Source organism: Falco cherrug, chromosome 1 (genome assembly GCF_023634085.1).
Source record: "Falco cherrug isolate bFalChe1 chromosome 1, bFalChe1.pri, whole genome shotgun sequence".
In the NCBI taxonomy this organism is placed as follows: domain Eukaryota; kingdom Metazoa; phylum Chordata; class Aves; order Falconiformes; family Falconidae; genus Falco; species Falco cherrug.
The window spans coordinates 14,857,054-14,876,279 of NC_073697.1; the positions used below are offsets into that span (position 1 = coordinate 14,857,054).

Below are 19,226 nucleotides of genomic sequence, written 5' to 3' on the forward strand. Positions count from 1 at the left end.
CTGGGTTTCGCATGGCAAGGTTTTGGTAGTAGGTGGGCTACAGAGCTGGCTTCTGTGAGAAGCTGCTGGAAGCTTCCCCCATGTCTGATGGAGCCGATGCCAGGCGGCTCAGAGATGGGCTTAGCCTTGGCCAGCAGCGGGTCCCATCAGTGACAGTGGTAGCGCCCCTGGGATAACGTATTTAAGAGGGGGAAAGTTGCAGCTGGAGAGAGGAGTGAGACTATATGAGCAGCAACTCTGCAGCCCCCCAGGTGGGTGCAGGAGGCCGGGGGGCTCCAGGCCCGGAGCAGCTCCTCCCGCAGCCCCTGGTGCAGCCCCTGGCGGGGCAGGCTGTGCCCCTCAGCCCGCGGGGGGTGGCGGGGGCAGATCCCCCCCGGCAGCCTGTGAGCGGCTGCAGCCCCGGGGAAGGGGCAGTCGGAGAGGCTGGTGGGGGGCTGCCTGCCGGGGGTCCCGGCTGGGGCAGGGCAGGGTGTGAGGGGTCCCCTGCGGGGGAAGGGGCGGCAGGGACAGCATGTGGGGGGCTGAGGTGACCCCTGTTCCCCTGCGCTGCTGGGGGGGTGGGGGGCGTGGGGAGAGAGACAATCGGGAGGGAAGGTAAACCCAGGAAGAAGGGAGGTGTGAGGGGAAGGTTTTTATTTCTCGTTATCCTACACTGATTTGATTGGTAATTAATTAAAACTAATTTCCCCAAGTTGAGTCTGGTTTGCCCATGACAGTAATTAGTGGATAATCTCTCCCTGTCCTTACCTCAACCCAGAGCCTTCCAAAACGTCTTCTCCTTCCCCTGAGGAGGGCAGTGACAGCATGGCTTCGGTGGGCACCTGGCGCCCCACCAGGGTCAGCCCACCGCAGGGGAGTACCTTCAGATGCAGTAATTCCACAGTGAAAGGGAATTCCTCGCATCAAAAAATGCAGTTAAAAACAACATCAGATGTATGTGTGTGTGTGTGGACAGGGAGAGGGAGACCGAGATATTGCAAGAATAATCATTATGTGAAACATAACAGCATTTTAAAACTTACTTTACAGGGGAAATGCTCCAAGATGCTACCATGTTGCAGAAAATGCATGCACAATTTTTAAGGTACGAATCTCAAGGTACAAAGGCCTTGCAGCCCATACCCCTGCAGAGACTCCTGCAGATGTAATTCTGTGAGGAGGGCCTCAGGGCCTCTGGGCCTGCGGTAGCCATCTCATCAGGTACAATAAACTGTAAAGTCTTTTGTGATTCCTTCCCTCCAACTATGGTTAGTGGACAGAAGACTCGAAAAGTAGGTGATATTTTATGAATAGCCTGCATAATGAAAAATGCTGATAAACTCATAGAAAAGTTACATGATACAAGAAATAAACATGTCCAGAAGGCAAATACCTCCTGTTGACTATGCCCTGGTAATCTCCAAAGGTTTTTGGAAAAGCATCAGCTCAAATTTCCTTCAAAATACAATTTGAGGCTCAAACTTTCCTCTTGCCCAGGATTTAATTTTTAAAAACAAAGCAATGTAATTACACATGAATTAACTGTAGTGTCCCCATTTCCATTTCATTCTTCTACCAGAATGGTTACATCCAGTGTTTTTCCTCCAGACTGCTCCGTATCCTGCCATAACCTCCCTGTCTAAACACCAGCCTCCCTAAGCAAATGGACTTACTGCTTAGATGCTTAATTCACCTAACATCCCCTGTACAAAGAAACACAATCTGCTACTCCAGCAAAACAGGTAAATAATGCTCACCTGTTAGAAGGTCATACATGAAAATAACAGAAGATCTATTACTGAAAAACAATTCACTTATCTAATCATACCTTCGTAACAGTCACACTGTCACTGTATACCCAGAGAAATTTGTCAGTAAAATACAACTAGGTTGTTTCCATATGACTGTTCAAGTGCTGGACATACAAGACAAAAAGATGCAATAAACAATGTAATTCATTAATGTTCATTATTAATTGAATTAAACATAGCAAGGAGCTCCCCCACCATCTATATGGAATAGAATAATTTCTGACATTTGTAATGCAGTACATCTTTTAAAAATTATCTAGATCTTCAGCGTTTAAAAAAAAAATCCATTAAATGAAAAAAACAAAACAAAACAAACCCAGTGGAGATGGTTCCGAAGTCACTTTTTCTGTTTCCATTATACACACAAGAGTATCTCTTGGTATTTATTTACATCATCACACAAAATAGTTTTCCTTATTCTATCAACTCTTTTGGAGTGATTTAATCTTTAACAGAAAGTACAATGTTTTACTGCACTTCTGCTCCTCTTGTTTATTATGTATTGGTAGGTACTTCTAAATACCTGGGAAAAACACCCGGGGCTTTACCATTTCCACACAGTAACACAAGTGACTTTTTCCTTATGTTGAAACATACAAGGCAACAAGCTGAAGTTATGATGGATTATTACTATATCTAAATGCAGCAGTTACCTTATTTAATTTAAGGTAAGATTCCTAACTAATTCTTAACTAAGATTATTACTACTTACATCAACAGACCTTTGCAATGAACTCTGCAATGCAAAATTTTCTCTTGAAAAGCTTTCAGTCAGGCTAGGTATTTGCAAGAGTTCAGTAACTTTCCAATATCTCTTCTTACATGATGATGGTAAACCAAGAAAGAAGACTGCATGGAGTATTTGGAACTACTTCAGTGAAGGTTGGAAGACACAAAAGGGAAAAAAATTGGGAAAAAGTACACTAAGATGACAGCGACTGTGAAGACCAGTAGAAAAAACATCAGATGCTAGAATGGAAGGGAGATCATGCAGGTTGCAGAAATGACATAAATAAGATGGTAAATCCTTCACAGATTTCTATAGCATAACCACCCTCCATATACCCAAGGTCTGCATCACAATTCAAATGCATAGATCCTTTTCCAAAGCGGAGCTTATAACTTCAGCCAGACCCCTGTCCTGGTAATTTTATAGGGACTGTACCTGTGTGAAGGCACACATTCTCACCTGTTCCTATATGCTGCTATAAAGTCCCAAACTTTGTACTGGTTCACCCACCCTTCTATACCTTCTGGGACATCAACAAATGTCAAATCTATCCTTATTCTATGGAGTGCACAATGATGGGATGGAACAAAAAACATTTTTGCCATCTGGGAAAAAGTCTTTTTTACAAGTGCCGTTTCCTTTCCTCAGCTTACCACCACCCCACCACCACCCAAAAAAAGCTATCTTACTCCATTATGTCAGTCAGTATACTCCCAAGAGACAGCTCTTGACACATCTACACCTTTTCAAAGCAAGCTTTATAAAACCCAGACAAGGCCATTTTCAAAATTAACTTTCACATTTTGGGGTAATTTACAACTATTGCTTTAAAAGCTTACAAACAGGCGCAACGTCAAAAATGTAAAGAGAGCCTGTAGCAGCAGTACATGGTTTCGCCATATTTTCTATTTCTGTGGAAACTAGGTTCTGCTCCCTGTTTGAGTTAAGCATCAGAAGGGACAGAACTGTGATCTGAAGGCTGTTTATCTGCCATCTCAGTTTTCTGTAACAAGCTTCTAGAAGTGCTTATCTCCCAGGGTACCATGCCTCCTCCCCGCAGCTCCACTGGACTTTGAAGGGAAAGTAGGGCTACTTCCATGTGGATTTAAGTTACAAGAACAAAAGGATTTGACACTGTTCCCTTTTTATAACAGTTTCTTTAACTATTGTTTCCCCCATCCACCCACTATAAACAAACATTAGGCTTAAGTGAACAGTACCTTCTACTCTGAAGCAACTGCCTTCCCCTTTCAATTTCTTATTCTTTATAATTATTTTAAAAATAAATACATTGCTAAGCTTTTTAGTTTCAATTTCACTGATAACTTGTATTGCAACATAGCACCCTTTTAGAGTTGTGTTTATATGCACACCTCCCAAACACTGATAGGATTCCTCTGGAACATTTTGGGCACCAATGCAGAAGGCACTTAAAATCCTTTACCTGTAGGACATCATGATTTTTTTGTGTGTGACTAGATTCAGCGAGGATTTCTGTACAACTGGCTTCATTTCATAGATTTGGGAAGAAGAACTACTTAGAATCATAACATTAATTTTAGCTTTAGTTAAGGTCTGTTTAATGTGAAGTGCCCACTTTACGCTGGCAGACAAATTACCAATGGGGCAACTAGAGAATGCATGAATGATAATGTACAGACAAGCTTTTTATTATTTATTCATAGAAAACAGTGGGTTTTGGTGTGCTGCTTTGAAAAATGTTCAAACTAGTAGAATATAATGAAAGCACAGTGAAAATTCTATTTCATTAACATTTAATCATAAATCGCTCTTTAATATAAAACATAAAATAAAAGTCTGTCATAAGCATTTAGGTGTAGGGAATGGAAAAAGTCTGCAAAAAGGGGAAAGGAAATATTGCAGTGGTTTTCACTGTTCCTGTTGTCTGTCACTTCAGAAGAAAAAAATAAGCAAAGAAATGACAGTCTTCAGCCAAATCTCACAACCAGTCGTGAAGAAACCACTTAGACAGCTCTCAACACCTTACATTTTACTGGCTAAAAGTATTACCAACATCTACAGACAAGGAAACAATTATTTTAGCAAAATCACAACAGCTCAGGAACAGTAATCTGCATCAGAACTCTGCTACCCAGGAAAAAAAAAATCATCAGAACTTCAAGCTTCCAGAGTAAATTCAAAAGCTTTTCCATGAAATAACTATCACCAAGTTTATAGTATAACAAGTATTCTCAAATTCCCCTTAGAGGGATACAAGAGTGGTGCACAAATACCCAGCTCTTACACACTACAGATCTTCAAGGTTTGTAGAACTTTAGATCTTTATAAAATACTATGGATTATTTCTCTTTTCAAGATCTCTTGTCAGAGAGGTCTTATTCGTTACTCTATAAATACAAATTATATTTGACCAGCAGTAAATCAGATATTATACTACCAGTACTGACTTGAGTAACATCATACTGTCAATTAGCAAAATACATCTGCAGACACAGAGGATGCAGGTCACAACACTTTTTTAGGTTTAGACAACCTGCACATCCCTGACAAAGAACACAGCACAGCAGTTCTCTTTATTGAAGACCATTTATCAGCAACTGCTATGTGCAAGACTCGGAGCCTTTCTGATAACATAGGATCTTCCTCCTCCTTTAACCGTTCTTTCTTTACCTACCAAATGGCAGGCACCACCTGAGCAGAGCCTGTACCTGCAACCCCTTACACATTTCATTGTCAGTGGCTAGAAAAGCATGACTCGTCAACAGCAGTCTTGCCACACTGAAATAATTGTTCAAGAAACAGTAGAAAATAAGCATCAATTACACTATTGTGCCTTCTTTCTCCCAATCATCATTAAGAATTCTGACAAGTCAGCCAAGCAACCAAAACTCTTGATACATTTTGCCATAAAGCAAACAAAAAAACCCCACACCCAAACAAAACAAATCTAAAAGCACCTTCTCATCTGCTTTGCTTATGTCCCAGGGGCTCCTCAAACAACCAGCTCTGGCAGCCGGCTCAGGAAATGAGCATTTAGGCAACACAGGTTTTCCCAGAGGCGAGATTTTTTTTTAAAGGAAAATAAAGCCCTTGGAGAATGCTTCCTTTAAGCTGCCTTCTCTGTTTTACACTGATGTGGATCCAGCACAAAGCCTCTGCTATTCACAACTGAGTTAGGAAGGCTGAAGGGAAGCAATCCTCCAAGCAGGCAGGTTCCAAGTCCATTTTTTTCCCAGTCAAGCTTTTTGCTACCAGGTAACCCTACCAAGCATTCTTCCACTGAGTTTTCTGCTGAACAGTATGATTTTGCATGGAAAGGAATTGACACTGTGGGAATGAAATGATAGATTAGAAGTGCTGAAACCATCATTCTTAATTGTGGACCATTATCTCTTAACACATCTATAACCCCAAAGTGAGCAACTTGTGATTCACAAAGCAATGTTACCTTGCTGTGCTGCATGTTGTGCAACAGTTAGTCATGAGTCTATGAACTAGACTTCCCATTTAATCAGAACAGATCCACACCACTTCTGGATGAAGGGCAAGCAGACTTATTACTGTTACCTCTTGGTGTCAGTTCTTTTCTTGCTTATTGTTTTCCCCCAATTACTGCACATTATTTTTTTATATTCCCCCTTCAAAAATGGTTTCTCTTCCTCCTATCTGGGCAGGTTGGTTTACCTTTGTATGGTTCTACCTAATCAAGACAATCAACATAAACTACCCCGGCATTTCTGATCTGTAGCTATCCTTAGAATTTCCTCTCTTCCATTTCCTCTGAACAGGTATAACAAGTGCAATAACTTTAGAAACAAAATCTTCACAATTAGAGGAATGTGAGCTCTTTCTGTTGACCATTCATTTCCAAAAAGTGCTTCAAACACTTTTAAAGGAGAAACAGCCTATTTCTTCTTGGAGTGTATTTATAAAAACCAAAAATTCTTATATATATTTGTGACTGAGTTACATAAGCTTTGAGATTATCTGTACTTTTTGTTCAGTCTTTATCAGAACTCCTAAATCACATCTGTTCTCAGTTAAGTCTCATCACAATTCTAATTCTGAACTTATGACCATTCACAGCAGATTTCACCTGCTTACTGCTCAATTCATGTTACATAGCCTTATTATTTGCTGCAGCCAAAAAAACCCCAACTCCACCAGTTAGCTCACATAGCAATTTCTTATATCTTTCCAAAGTAACATGCCATTATATATAGATGGAAGTCCTCTTGAAATTTTGCAATCAATTTATCTAGTAATCTACCATCATCTTCAGGCTTACTATGTTGCAGTACAGATTGCTGATATTACATCACTATAGGTTACTTGATTGCTAGATCTCCTGTCACACTATTTGTTTCCTAGAAATTCCCAACTCATAGCTTCCAGTTTTTGGACATTTCAGGATGAAAGGATTCAAATACTTTTGCTTGTCCCCTTTTGGTGGACACTTTAATATAATCTTGACAAGGCAAGGATGTGATACATCCGTAGGTTCGTCAGAAACCCTTTGTGGTCCTAATTAATTAGGAGACTCTTAGGCATTTAACTTTTAAGCACATGAGCAATTCAATAGGCTTCAGGGACACAGAGGTTATGTCCATTTTCCACATGGTACAGTTGCAGCCAGGTTACACAGGTGCTGATGCTGGGCGTTTTTGACCACATAAGAAATTTCACTAGGACTTTGGTAAGTTACAGTACATACCAGTTTTGAAATATGCAGTTATAGTCTGATACAAGACTGACTGCCTGTTCTACATAGTGCAGGCAATGACAGATATTCTTAACCTTGTCCAAGGTGCTCCTTTATAGACTCCATTTTGATTTGCCTACATTTTAACCACACTTTCCATTTCAAAGTCTACTTTAGGCTGAAAAAATTCAGAAAGTTCCAGCTGAACCCAGAGTTAAAGTGGATGCTAGAACCAGCAATGGTGTACCCCTTGGGAATACCCACTGACACTCCCTTTGTGCATTCTGAATGCCTGAGAACAACAAATACTTTCAGGTATTAACAATTAGGCTTCGGGTGTTTTGGTGTCCAAGAATAGTGGACACATCTGACAAGTTTTGGTCTTAATACAGCAATTTCCCACCATGACATGGGAGAAAACAGTAATTAATATTTGTGAAAAAAACCCCAGATATTACAGAGACAACTGTCACAGAAAATCTTATATTGCAATTAGTATCTTTACGTTCAGTGAAAAGTTTCTATCATATGCCATGAAAAATAAGGCCTTGTGTTACAGTATGAACAGTGAGTATAAAATGAAATATTGAACAGCTGCTCATTCCATGAATACCCTCCATCCAGTGTAACAAATGACACAGGAGTCATGGCAAAAGAAGAGTTTGCAATCGTGCAATTAAAACCCTTATTGGAAAGCATATGCAAAACAGCTCGAGCAGCCTTAATTTTATGATTTCTTAACTTCTGACTGCTTAGCCCTTATATGTTTTTTAATGTTGAGAATTTTTTATTCCTGTAATTAGTAGTAGATACTACACAGGGAGAACTTCCTTCATTATCCAGGCAAAGGGCATGTGGCAAAAGGCCTATATAGTATTCTCAAAGCTCATTTGTATGGGTCTGGAATTTCTCACAGTCTGGGCTGCCATTTTTCCCACTTTATGTTCACAAACTCCCTTCTCGATATGCAGTAGCGTATGTTTGTGGTAGTGAGGGACAGATGCTCAATCTCAACAAAGATCAATGCGGCTCCAGGGAGCACTGTAGCATCTTTTCTTTGATATTAGACTTCGCTATCCTGAGGCTGTTCCTATGTGGCAGTTTATGAGGTTGCCAGTCTGTCTTTAAGATAGCTCTCTTTATCTTATTTTTTTAAATAAGAATGTATATTTAAAAGACATACCTGTCCAATAATAAGGGGCACTACAACAGTCATAAACAGCTGCGAGAATATAGATGTAAAAGGCACAGAGGAGGATGATCCAAGCTGCAAAATAAAAACATACCATTAATATCGCACTTTTTCTTAGTATCTGCACATTTCATACATAGATATCACATACTAGTATATATTTTATTTTACACACAAAAACTTGGAAGTATGTGCACACATGTTTAGTTGTTAAGTCCCAATAAAATATTTGGTATTCCACGATAACAAAACTAAAACAATCTCTGGTTGACTATTTTATAACCTAAGGTAATAGTTCCATCATTATTCATTTAACTGAAACCTTGCTACACATATATGCCAAGTAAATTATATAAGCATTTGTAGGATGACAGTCTAAAAAGACAGGGAGTGAATCTTCCTCATTAGCTCAACTAACCTTATCATTTATACAAATATCAAGCAACAAAAATTGGTGTAGTTGTTTCAAGAAATAAATAAAAATTAAATAGTGAAGACATTCACGTTTTATTTCAGTGACAATAAAAAAAGAGATCTACTGAAAGTATATAACAATTGTTTCATTAAGACAACTAAACTGTGACAGGTTTAGTCTTCAAATAGGTGATCTCTTTAATTATGACTGTAAAAGCTAGAAGTATTTTTTTAAAAAGGTGCAGGTAGAAAAGGTGAACAGAGTGGAATTTCTGCAACCTACTTCAGAATGCTTAGGTAAATATGCAGGATTTTTTACATTCTGATTGGACTTTTTTTATGCCAAGTCATGGAAAAATTTAATGTAATTTAACGTATCTTTAACAGCAATAGAATACACATTAAGAAATATATAGTAAGAGGACTGAAACAGCATTATCAGAGCTTCCACAGACAACCATTTGCTTCATGACGGTAAATGACATAACGTTGAGGATTTCACCGATCCACATTATTTTATATTTTGCACTTCACTTTAAAGATCCTCAAAACAATGCCAGAATTCAGAATCTTTTAGCTCCATCTAAATAACGCTGATTTCCTAAAACATTCTCACATATGTCATTCTCACACTCAGATTGCGTTACACTTTTGATGCTTAACTTCCTTTCAAGGCTACCTGCAGGCATGATAAGACAAGGTGATCACACAATCTAGTCACTTGCTGTAACTGTCAAGAAAAACCAACATACGGCCATAAACCCGGGTTTGGCGTGAAACCAGAATCTTCGGAAATTCAGAAAAATCAGAAATTTCACATACTGAAGTATTTTACTTTATTCAGAAATGTACAACTGTAACCTTTACCTGTTCTCTGATGAGAAAATGCCAGTTAAACCCCTCTGGCAGTGGTTTACATGTACGTGCACTGCTTTTTGTAAGTGCCATTTGTACATGCACTGCTTGAGAAAACAGCGAACATGGCTACAGGCTGTCTATGTGAGCTAAGCTTTTGGTGCACGCAGATGGCATCAGAACTGGGAAACAGCAAGAAATTGAATTAACTTTGGACATTAGGAAATCATGGGACTTTGTTTCTTGATCAGCCTAGAGTTTAAAAGCAGACTGCATCCGCTCTTTCTTTAAACATACTCCATCACGTGCTTTTTGTATGTCCCTTTCTGAATATGCTCTGGGTCCAGAGCCTTGGGCAGAACGTACAGGATATGGCTGTTTCCTACACATTACCTTAACTGGCAACATCAAGACTCAGTTTGGCCCTTTAATAAATGATAACATCGCATCCCCATCACCTCCCATCGTAACAATGTGTGCACAGAAGGCAGTTGGAGGGGACCTGAAGACGGTATCATCACCAACACTTTCCATCTGCAAGTAGGATAGGAGTGAAAGCACCAAATTTAAGGAGCCTAACTTCCCAAGGAGTCAAGAGGGAGAAGGGTGGGCTTGCAGGGGGAGATACAGATCACCCACACGAGTACCTGAAGCCAGGCAGTGCAGCTCCTCCACTCCTAAGGGACACAGGGCTCTCTGCATGACTCCTTATAGAAACTGGAGCAGAAAACTCCATCATACCACTCATGATCTCCTTGTTGTTTTAATTCTTCTGAATTAAGTAAGTTCAAGTAAGGAACTTCTGAAATTTTAAAAGGTTCATAGTTTTTCGAACTAGTTTTGGACTTATTTTTTGCTATATGCTGAGGAGCTAAAAGCGTTACTTACTGTGTATCCAAAGAAGCTTTCTCAAGTGAAAGTGAAGATTTTAAAACTTTAAAATCTGCCTGGGTCACAGAGGAGTGGATCTAACCAAGCAGTCCACATGCCAGGACCCTCTGCATAGCTTCACAAAACTATGATACTTCAGCAGTGGCTCTTGTGCATTTTTATAAAAACACTGATTGGATTTCTCTTGCTACATGAAAGTTTTATGCTCAATAGATGCATAATCAGTTTCTAAGTCAGGAATGAAAAACTGTTCAACAATATAACACACTGCTGAAAAAGGCAGCCATTCTCACAGCAATAATCTTGCCAACTTTTTAAAATATTACTTTAAATGCAATGCCTTCAAGCTGTGGATTCTTATGCACGTAGTATATATATATATGGATATGTTTTGGTTTGGGTGTGGGGTTTGGGTGTGGGTTTTTTTGCTTTGGTTCAGGTTTTTATATAATTAGAAACTGAATTACAGGTACTGTGCTGGGATGCTAGACCAATTTACCTAGGAAAAGTAAAATTGTTTCATTCAAAGAAACAATCCTCTAATTCAGGATATCAGCATATGGTTCTTCACCTCAACTTCACCCCACCCATTCAGGTTCATCTCACTGTCATCTCCACCACCAAAAGGCAGATATTTCAGGTAACTCTCTCACCCTATCTACATTTTAAACAAAACAGAAATCCACATATCAGTCCAAAGTGTCAAAATTAATAAATCAATAAATTGTTCGTTAATCAACCTTTTGGCCAGAGGAAGTTAATTCTTCAACTACATTTGGTTTGTAGGAAAAAACCTGCTCTCCTCCTTGGAGAAAAAGTCAAGTTTTTCTGCCTCTAATTTGACTCCTCTCCTGCACGATCCACACTATTTTTGATCCTGTTTCAGTTGTATAGTTGAGAACCATATTCTTCCACCAGTCACCAGCACCTTCATTGCTTTCTCCAGAATAGCATGGAACTAGCTTTTTTCTTGGTTCCTTATGAGGTCCTAACACTCTGCTACACCACACCTGGACACAGAGGTTCAAAGCAGTGTGTTTGCTAGGCTCTACCCGCCCCCCCCCCCCCCCCCCCCCCTTCATGCACTGCTATGGTATTAGACCTCCCTGTCCCACTTATGGTACCGTCAGTACTTCTTCAGACAGACTTCTAAACTTTGTTCCCCTTCTGTGTATTATGACAATAACTTCAGCGGACTGCTTTTTATCAGAATCTATCTGTTACAGAACATTTATAAACTCTTATATTATTTTAACCTTAAATCTATTCCCAGAGAAAGGCACAGAAAATAAAGGCTGAAGAGAACTCAAGAACATCTTAACCGCACAGAAGAAAAAGACTTTCTAACCCAGACTTTGGACATACAGTGGCTAACCATGAGGAATCACAAATAATACAGGACAGACAGCTAATGGGTACACAATGTGACAAGGAGTCCCTCAACATTTATAGTATGCAAATTCATTAGGCTCACAAAGGTAAGCACCACACAGACTCTCAGGCATTGCCTGGGTTCCAGACTTCCTTTGAACTTGGATATGTTCGTCACATCCATTTTGAGAAAGAGAACTGAGGAACAGAGGAAACAAAAAGATTGATATAATGTTAATCAAACCTTCTTGTACATTTACAAATTAAAATATTCTGTCTGAATGAATCAATATGATTTTGCTCAGGTTTTAGTTGGATCAGGCTAAGTTCTGTGTTCCATTTGCTGTCACGAAACAAAGTTTTTTAAAGGACAACCTAGATGATCTGCATTCCACCAAAATTAGCATTTGTTCATATTTGGATACCCTCATCTCCATGTCTAAAAAACGAACCTTTCTTCACAGGCAAACAAGAAATAGCACTGTAAGAACTTGTATAAAAACATAGAATCAAACTGCTGATTTATAGCTGTAAAAAATAAATCAGATGGGAATCTCTTATGGGAGGTAAAACACCATTTAATGAAAAAGCTATCACAAATTTTCATGCCACCATATTGTCTATGCTTATCTTAGAAAATTTTGAAACAGAAGTTTGATACTGTAAAGTGATCGTTATGTGCTGTTATGGATAGCAGCATTTCAATTAACAGTTTATTAATAAAAGCCAGCCCTGACTGAATTTACTCACTATTCAAAAAAAGATCCTGAAAATTCTTGCTTAGAGAAAGGCACTTTTCATTTAAACAATCTGAGTGATTTCAGAAGGACAACTCAGATAAGCAGGAACTGCACCTTCTGCAAGTGTTTGCTGGATATGGCTGTAATGAAAGAGAACTCCAGGCAAATCTTTCCAAACAATTCTGTCACAGTGCAGTATTTCAAACCTGACCTGTAGCATTCTTGCTAATTTAGTTCTAGACCTCTCTTCTCAAGACAGTGACTGTTTTAAAAAACTACTGACAAATTATTTAGCGTGTTTCTTTATGAGTTTGTGGTAGAAAAGGTGGCTTATCCTTAATTGATAGGCAAATATAGCAATCACTGGTTGTGGTAAAAACAAAAAGCAAAACCCAACCAAAAAAAGAAACCTTCCTTGCATAAAAACAAGACAATTCCACTTCCCAAACTAGGCTGTCTTCATAAGCCAGATGCTCTATTCTCATCTTTCTGGCTGACCGTGGGTGTTCCCATGTCTACTGCCAGTGACTCAGAAGAAACACACCTCCTGCCACTCACACCAAATAACAACTCAGTGTCATGTGTGCTGCACATCCTGAGCCCACTTTGGAGGCAGCTGTCCTTTGGGGCCTTACTCTTCCAGTGTTCTGCAACTAACATGTTTCCTCAGGTTGTGTCTTTGTGCTCTTCATGCACCACCAGCCAGCTTCAGCCTTGCCATTTGTTGAGTGCAGGCAAGGAAGCGAGGCAGGGGTGAAAACGGGGCAGAACTGAGGGGAAGGGTCACTGGCTGCTCTTTCATGTGAGACTGAAGCTTTTCTTTTGCACCTTCAGGTCAGGCTACTTTGATACCTGTCTTTTTAAATTGTGTGTTCAATGCTGTATCATCACTGCTTCTGCATCCAGTCCAGATACAACTGCCTTAGAGGCCTGCCTGGACCACCGCATGCGCTAAACCCTTTATATGTCCTGTTATGGACAACAGCCCCATTACAGAAAGGACATGTAAGGGGATGCATTTTTGGAAAAGATGCGGATGGGATACAGTTCAGTAATGAAGGACAATGAACAAGACTGACCAGCTGAACTAAGCCCTCCCTTGCTTTGGACTCTTTTCCAGAACCTTTATCCTGACCCAGTCACAGTGGTGTGTGATGTTACAGCACAGAAGTATGCACATCACCTTCAGTAACCCAGGTACTTGGCTAATGGAAATGCTTTGCAGAGAATACACTGCAATGAGAAGTAACAGTAATGATTCTGAGGCTCTGGGAAGCAGGAAGTGTCTGCGCTACTCCATGGGAATGGTGTTGATGGGCTCCTATGAGTTCCATAGCACCCAGCTCTAGATTTCTGGTAGGAGGTCAAAAAAGATGAAATGATCATTCCTACATAACATCTCACAGCAGTCTAAACAGAGCTGGCAGCTCACTAGGATGTTCTTCTTACCTAAATGCTCTGCATATGAATAATGCCTTTACAGCAGTGGAGTATCTCAGTAAGGCAGTTTTTCTAAAAGATGCCAACTCCCAGTGACTGACGAAGAGTCATTGGTATGAAATTAATCCAGGTAACAAGTGACAGAACAGGAGGAAATGGCCTCAAGTTATGCCAGGGGAGATTTAGGTTGGATATTAGGAAAAAATTCTTCATGGAAAGGATTGTCAGTCATTGGAACAGACTGCCCAGGGAGGCGGTGGAATCACCTTGGAAGTGTTTCAAAAACACACAGATGTGGTGCTTAGGGTCATGGTTTAGTGATGGACTTGGCAATGCTGGTTTATGGGTGGACTTGATGATCTCAAAGGTCTTTTCCAACCTAAACAATTCTCTGATTCTATGTATTTAGATTTAAAATAAAGCTTTTAATTTTACCTATCAAAAACTGCAAGTTGTCTGTTGCTTCAGAGACAGGGGCTAAAGGTACAACAGAGTTCATGTTCAACGGCTTGGCAGTCACGTATTTTACAAACAGATCTTTCATTGTTATTCTTAAAAATTAAAGGCAGACACAAATCTCTAGTTCTGCTAAGGAAAACAGATGTTCTGGTCTTATGGTACATTTTGCAAATTCTTGCATATTCTATATGCTTCTATGGCCCTGGGAATTGATTTGGCACAAATATATAAAAAAATAGCTGTCTACATACACCCTCCAGTTTTGTTCCCCCCCCAAAAAAAATCTCAGCATTTCATAATCAGAAGTGTTGAAAAAGAAAAGCTGACAATCTCTTAACTTTAGTATTTGCTTTCTCCCCCCCTCCAAACCCCCCAAACTGGGCAAGGAGACTGTATATTTTGGCATTCCCTTGTTAAAGGAATCACAGATGCCTAATGCCATTCCAGGTTCCCCTATGACACATTAAACACCAATCCAATCCAAACATACCTGTTGATTTTAAAGCCTTTTATAGAGCTACATAAATAACCATAGGTATTTTTAATCTAAAATATACCAGAGCAACTCTTCCATTTTACCATGGTACCACAATCTTGAGGGCTAATGTAAAGGAATGAGATCACACATAAAGCCCAAAGGCACCTAAATGGGAATTAGATGATTAATACCCTTGGAGGGCTGAGACTTAAGGACTAGTATACAAAAGTTCTGCTGCAAACAAGGGGTTGACTAACTGGAAAGAAATAAATTAGTAAATACAGGATAATTAAGAACAATGAATATTATGTATCCATGAAAAAGGCAGCTGTGACATACCAGAATAACTAAATCAATCAAGGCATGGGATACTTCTGACACTGCACAAAGCCTGAATAGGTCCTTGTGAAGAATACTGTGCAACTGTGCACAATTCTTATTACCTAGGCTCAACAAGGAATTAAAACTGTAGCAGGTACACAAACCACCTCAGAATAAGGGATTTATTTGGGTTTTGGTTTGTTTTTTTTTATTTTATTTATGTGTTAAAGGTTAGAAACGCATGGCTGGTTTAGTCTAGTTGACTGAAGACTGAGGGGAGAGGATACGATTGTACACTATGTCTGAGCCAGGGTGATAAATTTCAGAGAGGTGCTATTCAGGTGTGTGGTAACATTGGCAACGAACAGGTAAAATACCTGTCACAAATATTGGATAGGTTTCTGCTCAGAGACACAAGTCTAGTGTTGCAAGGGTGGAGGGGGGGCAAAAATCCTTACTTTTAAGTTGGATCACATTCAGTTTTGATGTGAACTGCACAGCATGGAAGAGGTGGACTGGATGCTCTTGGTATCCTAGTTCTATGATCCTGTTAAGGTATGTGGTTAGTTTCTGCTGTGTAGAAGCAGGATGTGTACTTAAAAGGCTCCCCTAGAATTGCATAGATGAAAATTTCAAGAGCAAACCAAAGCAGAAGGTTCCCTCATGGAAACATTACATATTTTAGTCTTCTACCAAGACACATTTACAATATTTTGTGTGTGTCAAGAAGAGAAAGGAGGGACCCTGTGATTCTCTGACTGTTATTTGTATCCAATTTATATAGCAAAGCCATAAAAGGTGAATTTGAAAAAGGAATAAAATGATTAAGCAAGTATTTCATGGCAGCCATAAAAAAGTTCTGGTTAATTTTAAAGGGTTTGGATCAGTTCAGAGAACTTTGTCTTCCCAATGATTAAAGAGAAAGGAAAGGAAATGGTGAGGTAAATAACCAGGTAGAAATAATGATGCAGTTTAAATCTTCCACATGAATGAGTTGATCTGTTAACAACTCATGCACTATTCTGCTTCCCTTCCCTGCCCCCCGCCCCCTTCTCTGTAATCAACCTTTTGTCACATACTAGTGAAATCCATTAGCTGCAACTTCCTTATCAACTTTCAAAGCTTTGCAGCTACCAAAATATTTGCATATTTAACGATTCATTTGGCTAGTATTGACTCTCATTTACTGACTACTTGAGAGGAAAAACATGGCAGTATCTACAAATCCTGTTCTAAAAAAAAAAAAAGAAAAAAAAAAGAGGAATGACGGGTCTTTTTAATAAAAAGATTTATCTGAAATACATGGGAGTGGAGAAGGCAAAAAAATTTTATATCAACAACTTTTAAAACTATGTTTTAATTTAAGGATTGTGAGTATAGGGGAAAGCTTTTAACTCCAGTATTTCAATCTGCTAGTTTCTTTCACATCCTTATTCACCAGTCATTTTATTTCACTTTTCTCTGTGATATTTGCATGTAATTTCCTTCAGTTGTCCACTCCTGAATTCTTTCAGCAATGCTACTTTCTAGTACTTATGGTATCACTGCTACAATGCCACCATAAAAATACCTATTATAAAATTCAGACATATGAAAGGGCACCAAAAAAGAAAACATCACTGAATAAATCAAGGAAAGGAGCAAGCTGATAAAGCCTTGGGAAGATTCCATGTTGACACAAATGTCATAGTAGTCATCCTTGGTAAAACAGCAAACATGAGAGCAATGCATGACAGTTACATGGAAGTTTTTGGCAAGTGTATTTTTAAAAATACACATGAATTTTGCATTGGGTCTTTAACATTCCACATTAACTGGTTTGCATGCATACTTCTGAAGAATGTAAAGTACATAAAATGTAAAATACTTACTTATTTCTAACATTTTCTTTGATGGCTTTCAATAAAAACACACCTTGATTCACACACCTTGACTTTTGTCACTTTGATAGCTAACTGGCTGTGCTCCCAGCAACTGAACAGACCACATCTGTCAGGCGTCGAGTCTCAACAGCAAGGGTAATACCAAGAAGGCAGCAGAGCTGGGATACTGTGTTATAAATACCACAGCATCACATTTGGCTCCAATAGGTGTGCGAATGACTGACTTCTTGTATTTTGATACCAAATACAATCAACAAAATCATAAGCTTGTATGGCTTGGTAAAAATGCCAGTCTACACATGCTCAACTGACTTTAAGGACAGAAAAGACAACCCCATCTCAGTGCAGCTGGAAAGCAACAGAGCTATGTTCATATGAGAAAGGTGACTATGCATCATCCTTTTACACGGTAGTATAGTATCTATGCTCACTCTGCTTCCAGGCCTCCATCCTGTGCAATACATAGGCATATGAAATCCCTCAATGAAAATAAACCTGCATTCATACATATTCCTCTTTTTCATGACTAAAGTTACAACCTACAGACGTGTGAGACGATACAGCTACAACTGTTGCAGAGTGCAGTGCTCCTGAAGTTCTGTGTTTCAAACAAGACATCATAAAAAGGTGCTGACATCTCCAGGTTATTAAAGAGATCACAGCACTATTATCTTCACAGTATGATGACACCTTTTGTTTAACTGTCTTTTAGTACTGTAAATGTGCCCAAATGCAGCATACTTAAGAATTCAAACCATAAGCTGTTATTACAAATCATAAAATGTTATTATAATTGCTAAAGGAAATAACTAAACTGAACATAAAGAGCAAGTCATATAAGTAAAGATGGACAGTCATACCCAAGTGACTAACTTCCTCAGCTATTACTTAACCTATCTGTACTCATTATTCATTGATAGCAATACAGTTATTTCCCAAAAAAAGTTTAGCCTACACTTCAATTTCTAGTTGGCAGTCGTTTGGGTTTTTTTTCCCCCAAAATGCCTTTGAGAAAATAAAACTTATTTCTTTCCTTTAAAAAATGTCACGATCAATCTGTTACCTCTGGCTTCAGCTAAGTATATGACCTCACGAGAGGAAGACTGACAGCATCCTTCTCTGAATGTTTTGGCACACTGCCTCCTGATCATCACGAATGAAACTGGAGAACATTGCGAAGAAACGCAAACAGCATAACCTCATGTTAACTTGAAACTGATGTATCTTATAGCACTTTGTTTCAACATTCCAGCTCACCGCACAGATGAACTCTAATCAATTATATATAGTTTATGGGACATTGCCCATTTATAGTATCTTTGCTGAGAATACAACACATTAACTGTTAATAATAAGGGTTAACACAAGGATGATGTTATTGCAGATTAACGCATCTGAAAGCCAGATTCAGTAGCTTTTTACTAGCGTTAATCAGAGGTATCTGTGGTGATCCACTATTCTTTGAATTCTAGCAAGGCATCCTTAGAAGGATACAGTCTGGTAATTATGTGCACATTATTTAAGGTTTCATTTAATCAATTAGAAGCTCTTAGAACGCTTTTTTTTGAGTAAGCTTTACACCAGAAGTTTCATAGTAGAAATAGACTTTTCAGAAGCATAACTGACAATCTTATGTTTAACACCATTCATTTAAGATGATACGTTATTTGCATTAAATGCATTATTTATTATAAGCTTCAACATGCCTTTATCAATGTTGTTTAGACAATTTATATTTACGTTACTAGGCAATTATGAAGAGAAAAGGCAGTTCAGAACATTATATTCTCTGGTCCACCTAGGGCAAAATTTAACCCATCGTCACTTCCACAGGTTAAGCTACGTAACAAAACCAAGCTAACAGACAACAATGTAATTTATTTCTGGCAGCACTAAGGGTATTTCTCTCAGTGTATACAGGGAGACTAACAGGATCGCTAATACTATGTAGTATCCAGACTATTACAGTATGACTCTG

The 19,226-nt window shown here is 39.0% G+C and overlaps 1 protein-coding gene across 10 annotated transcripts in view; it reads right to left on the reverse strand.

Annotated features, from left to right (window-relative positions):
• Positions 1-19,226, reverse strand: part of SLC10A7 (solute carrier family 10 member 7) — a 154,931-nt gene that overhangs the window by 32,088 nt on the left and 103,617 nt on the right. For 9 of the 10 annotated variants that reach the window (XR_008730799.1, XM_055701439.1, XM_055701409.1 and 6 more), the window contains one exon: positions 8,388-8,471. Coding sequence is in view for 6 of the 10 variants with exons in the window: in XM_055701439.1 (XP_055557414.1) it covers positions 8,388-8,471 (84 nt within the window). In the remaining 4 variants the exon portion in view is untranslated. Of the gene's footprint in view, positions 1-8,387; positions 8,472-19,226 lie in introns of those variants that run through there. The other variant, XR_008730802.1, reaches the window with a different exon arrangement.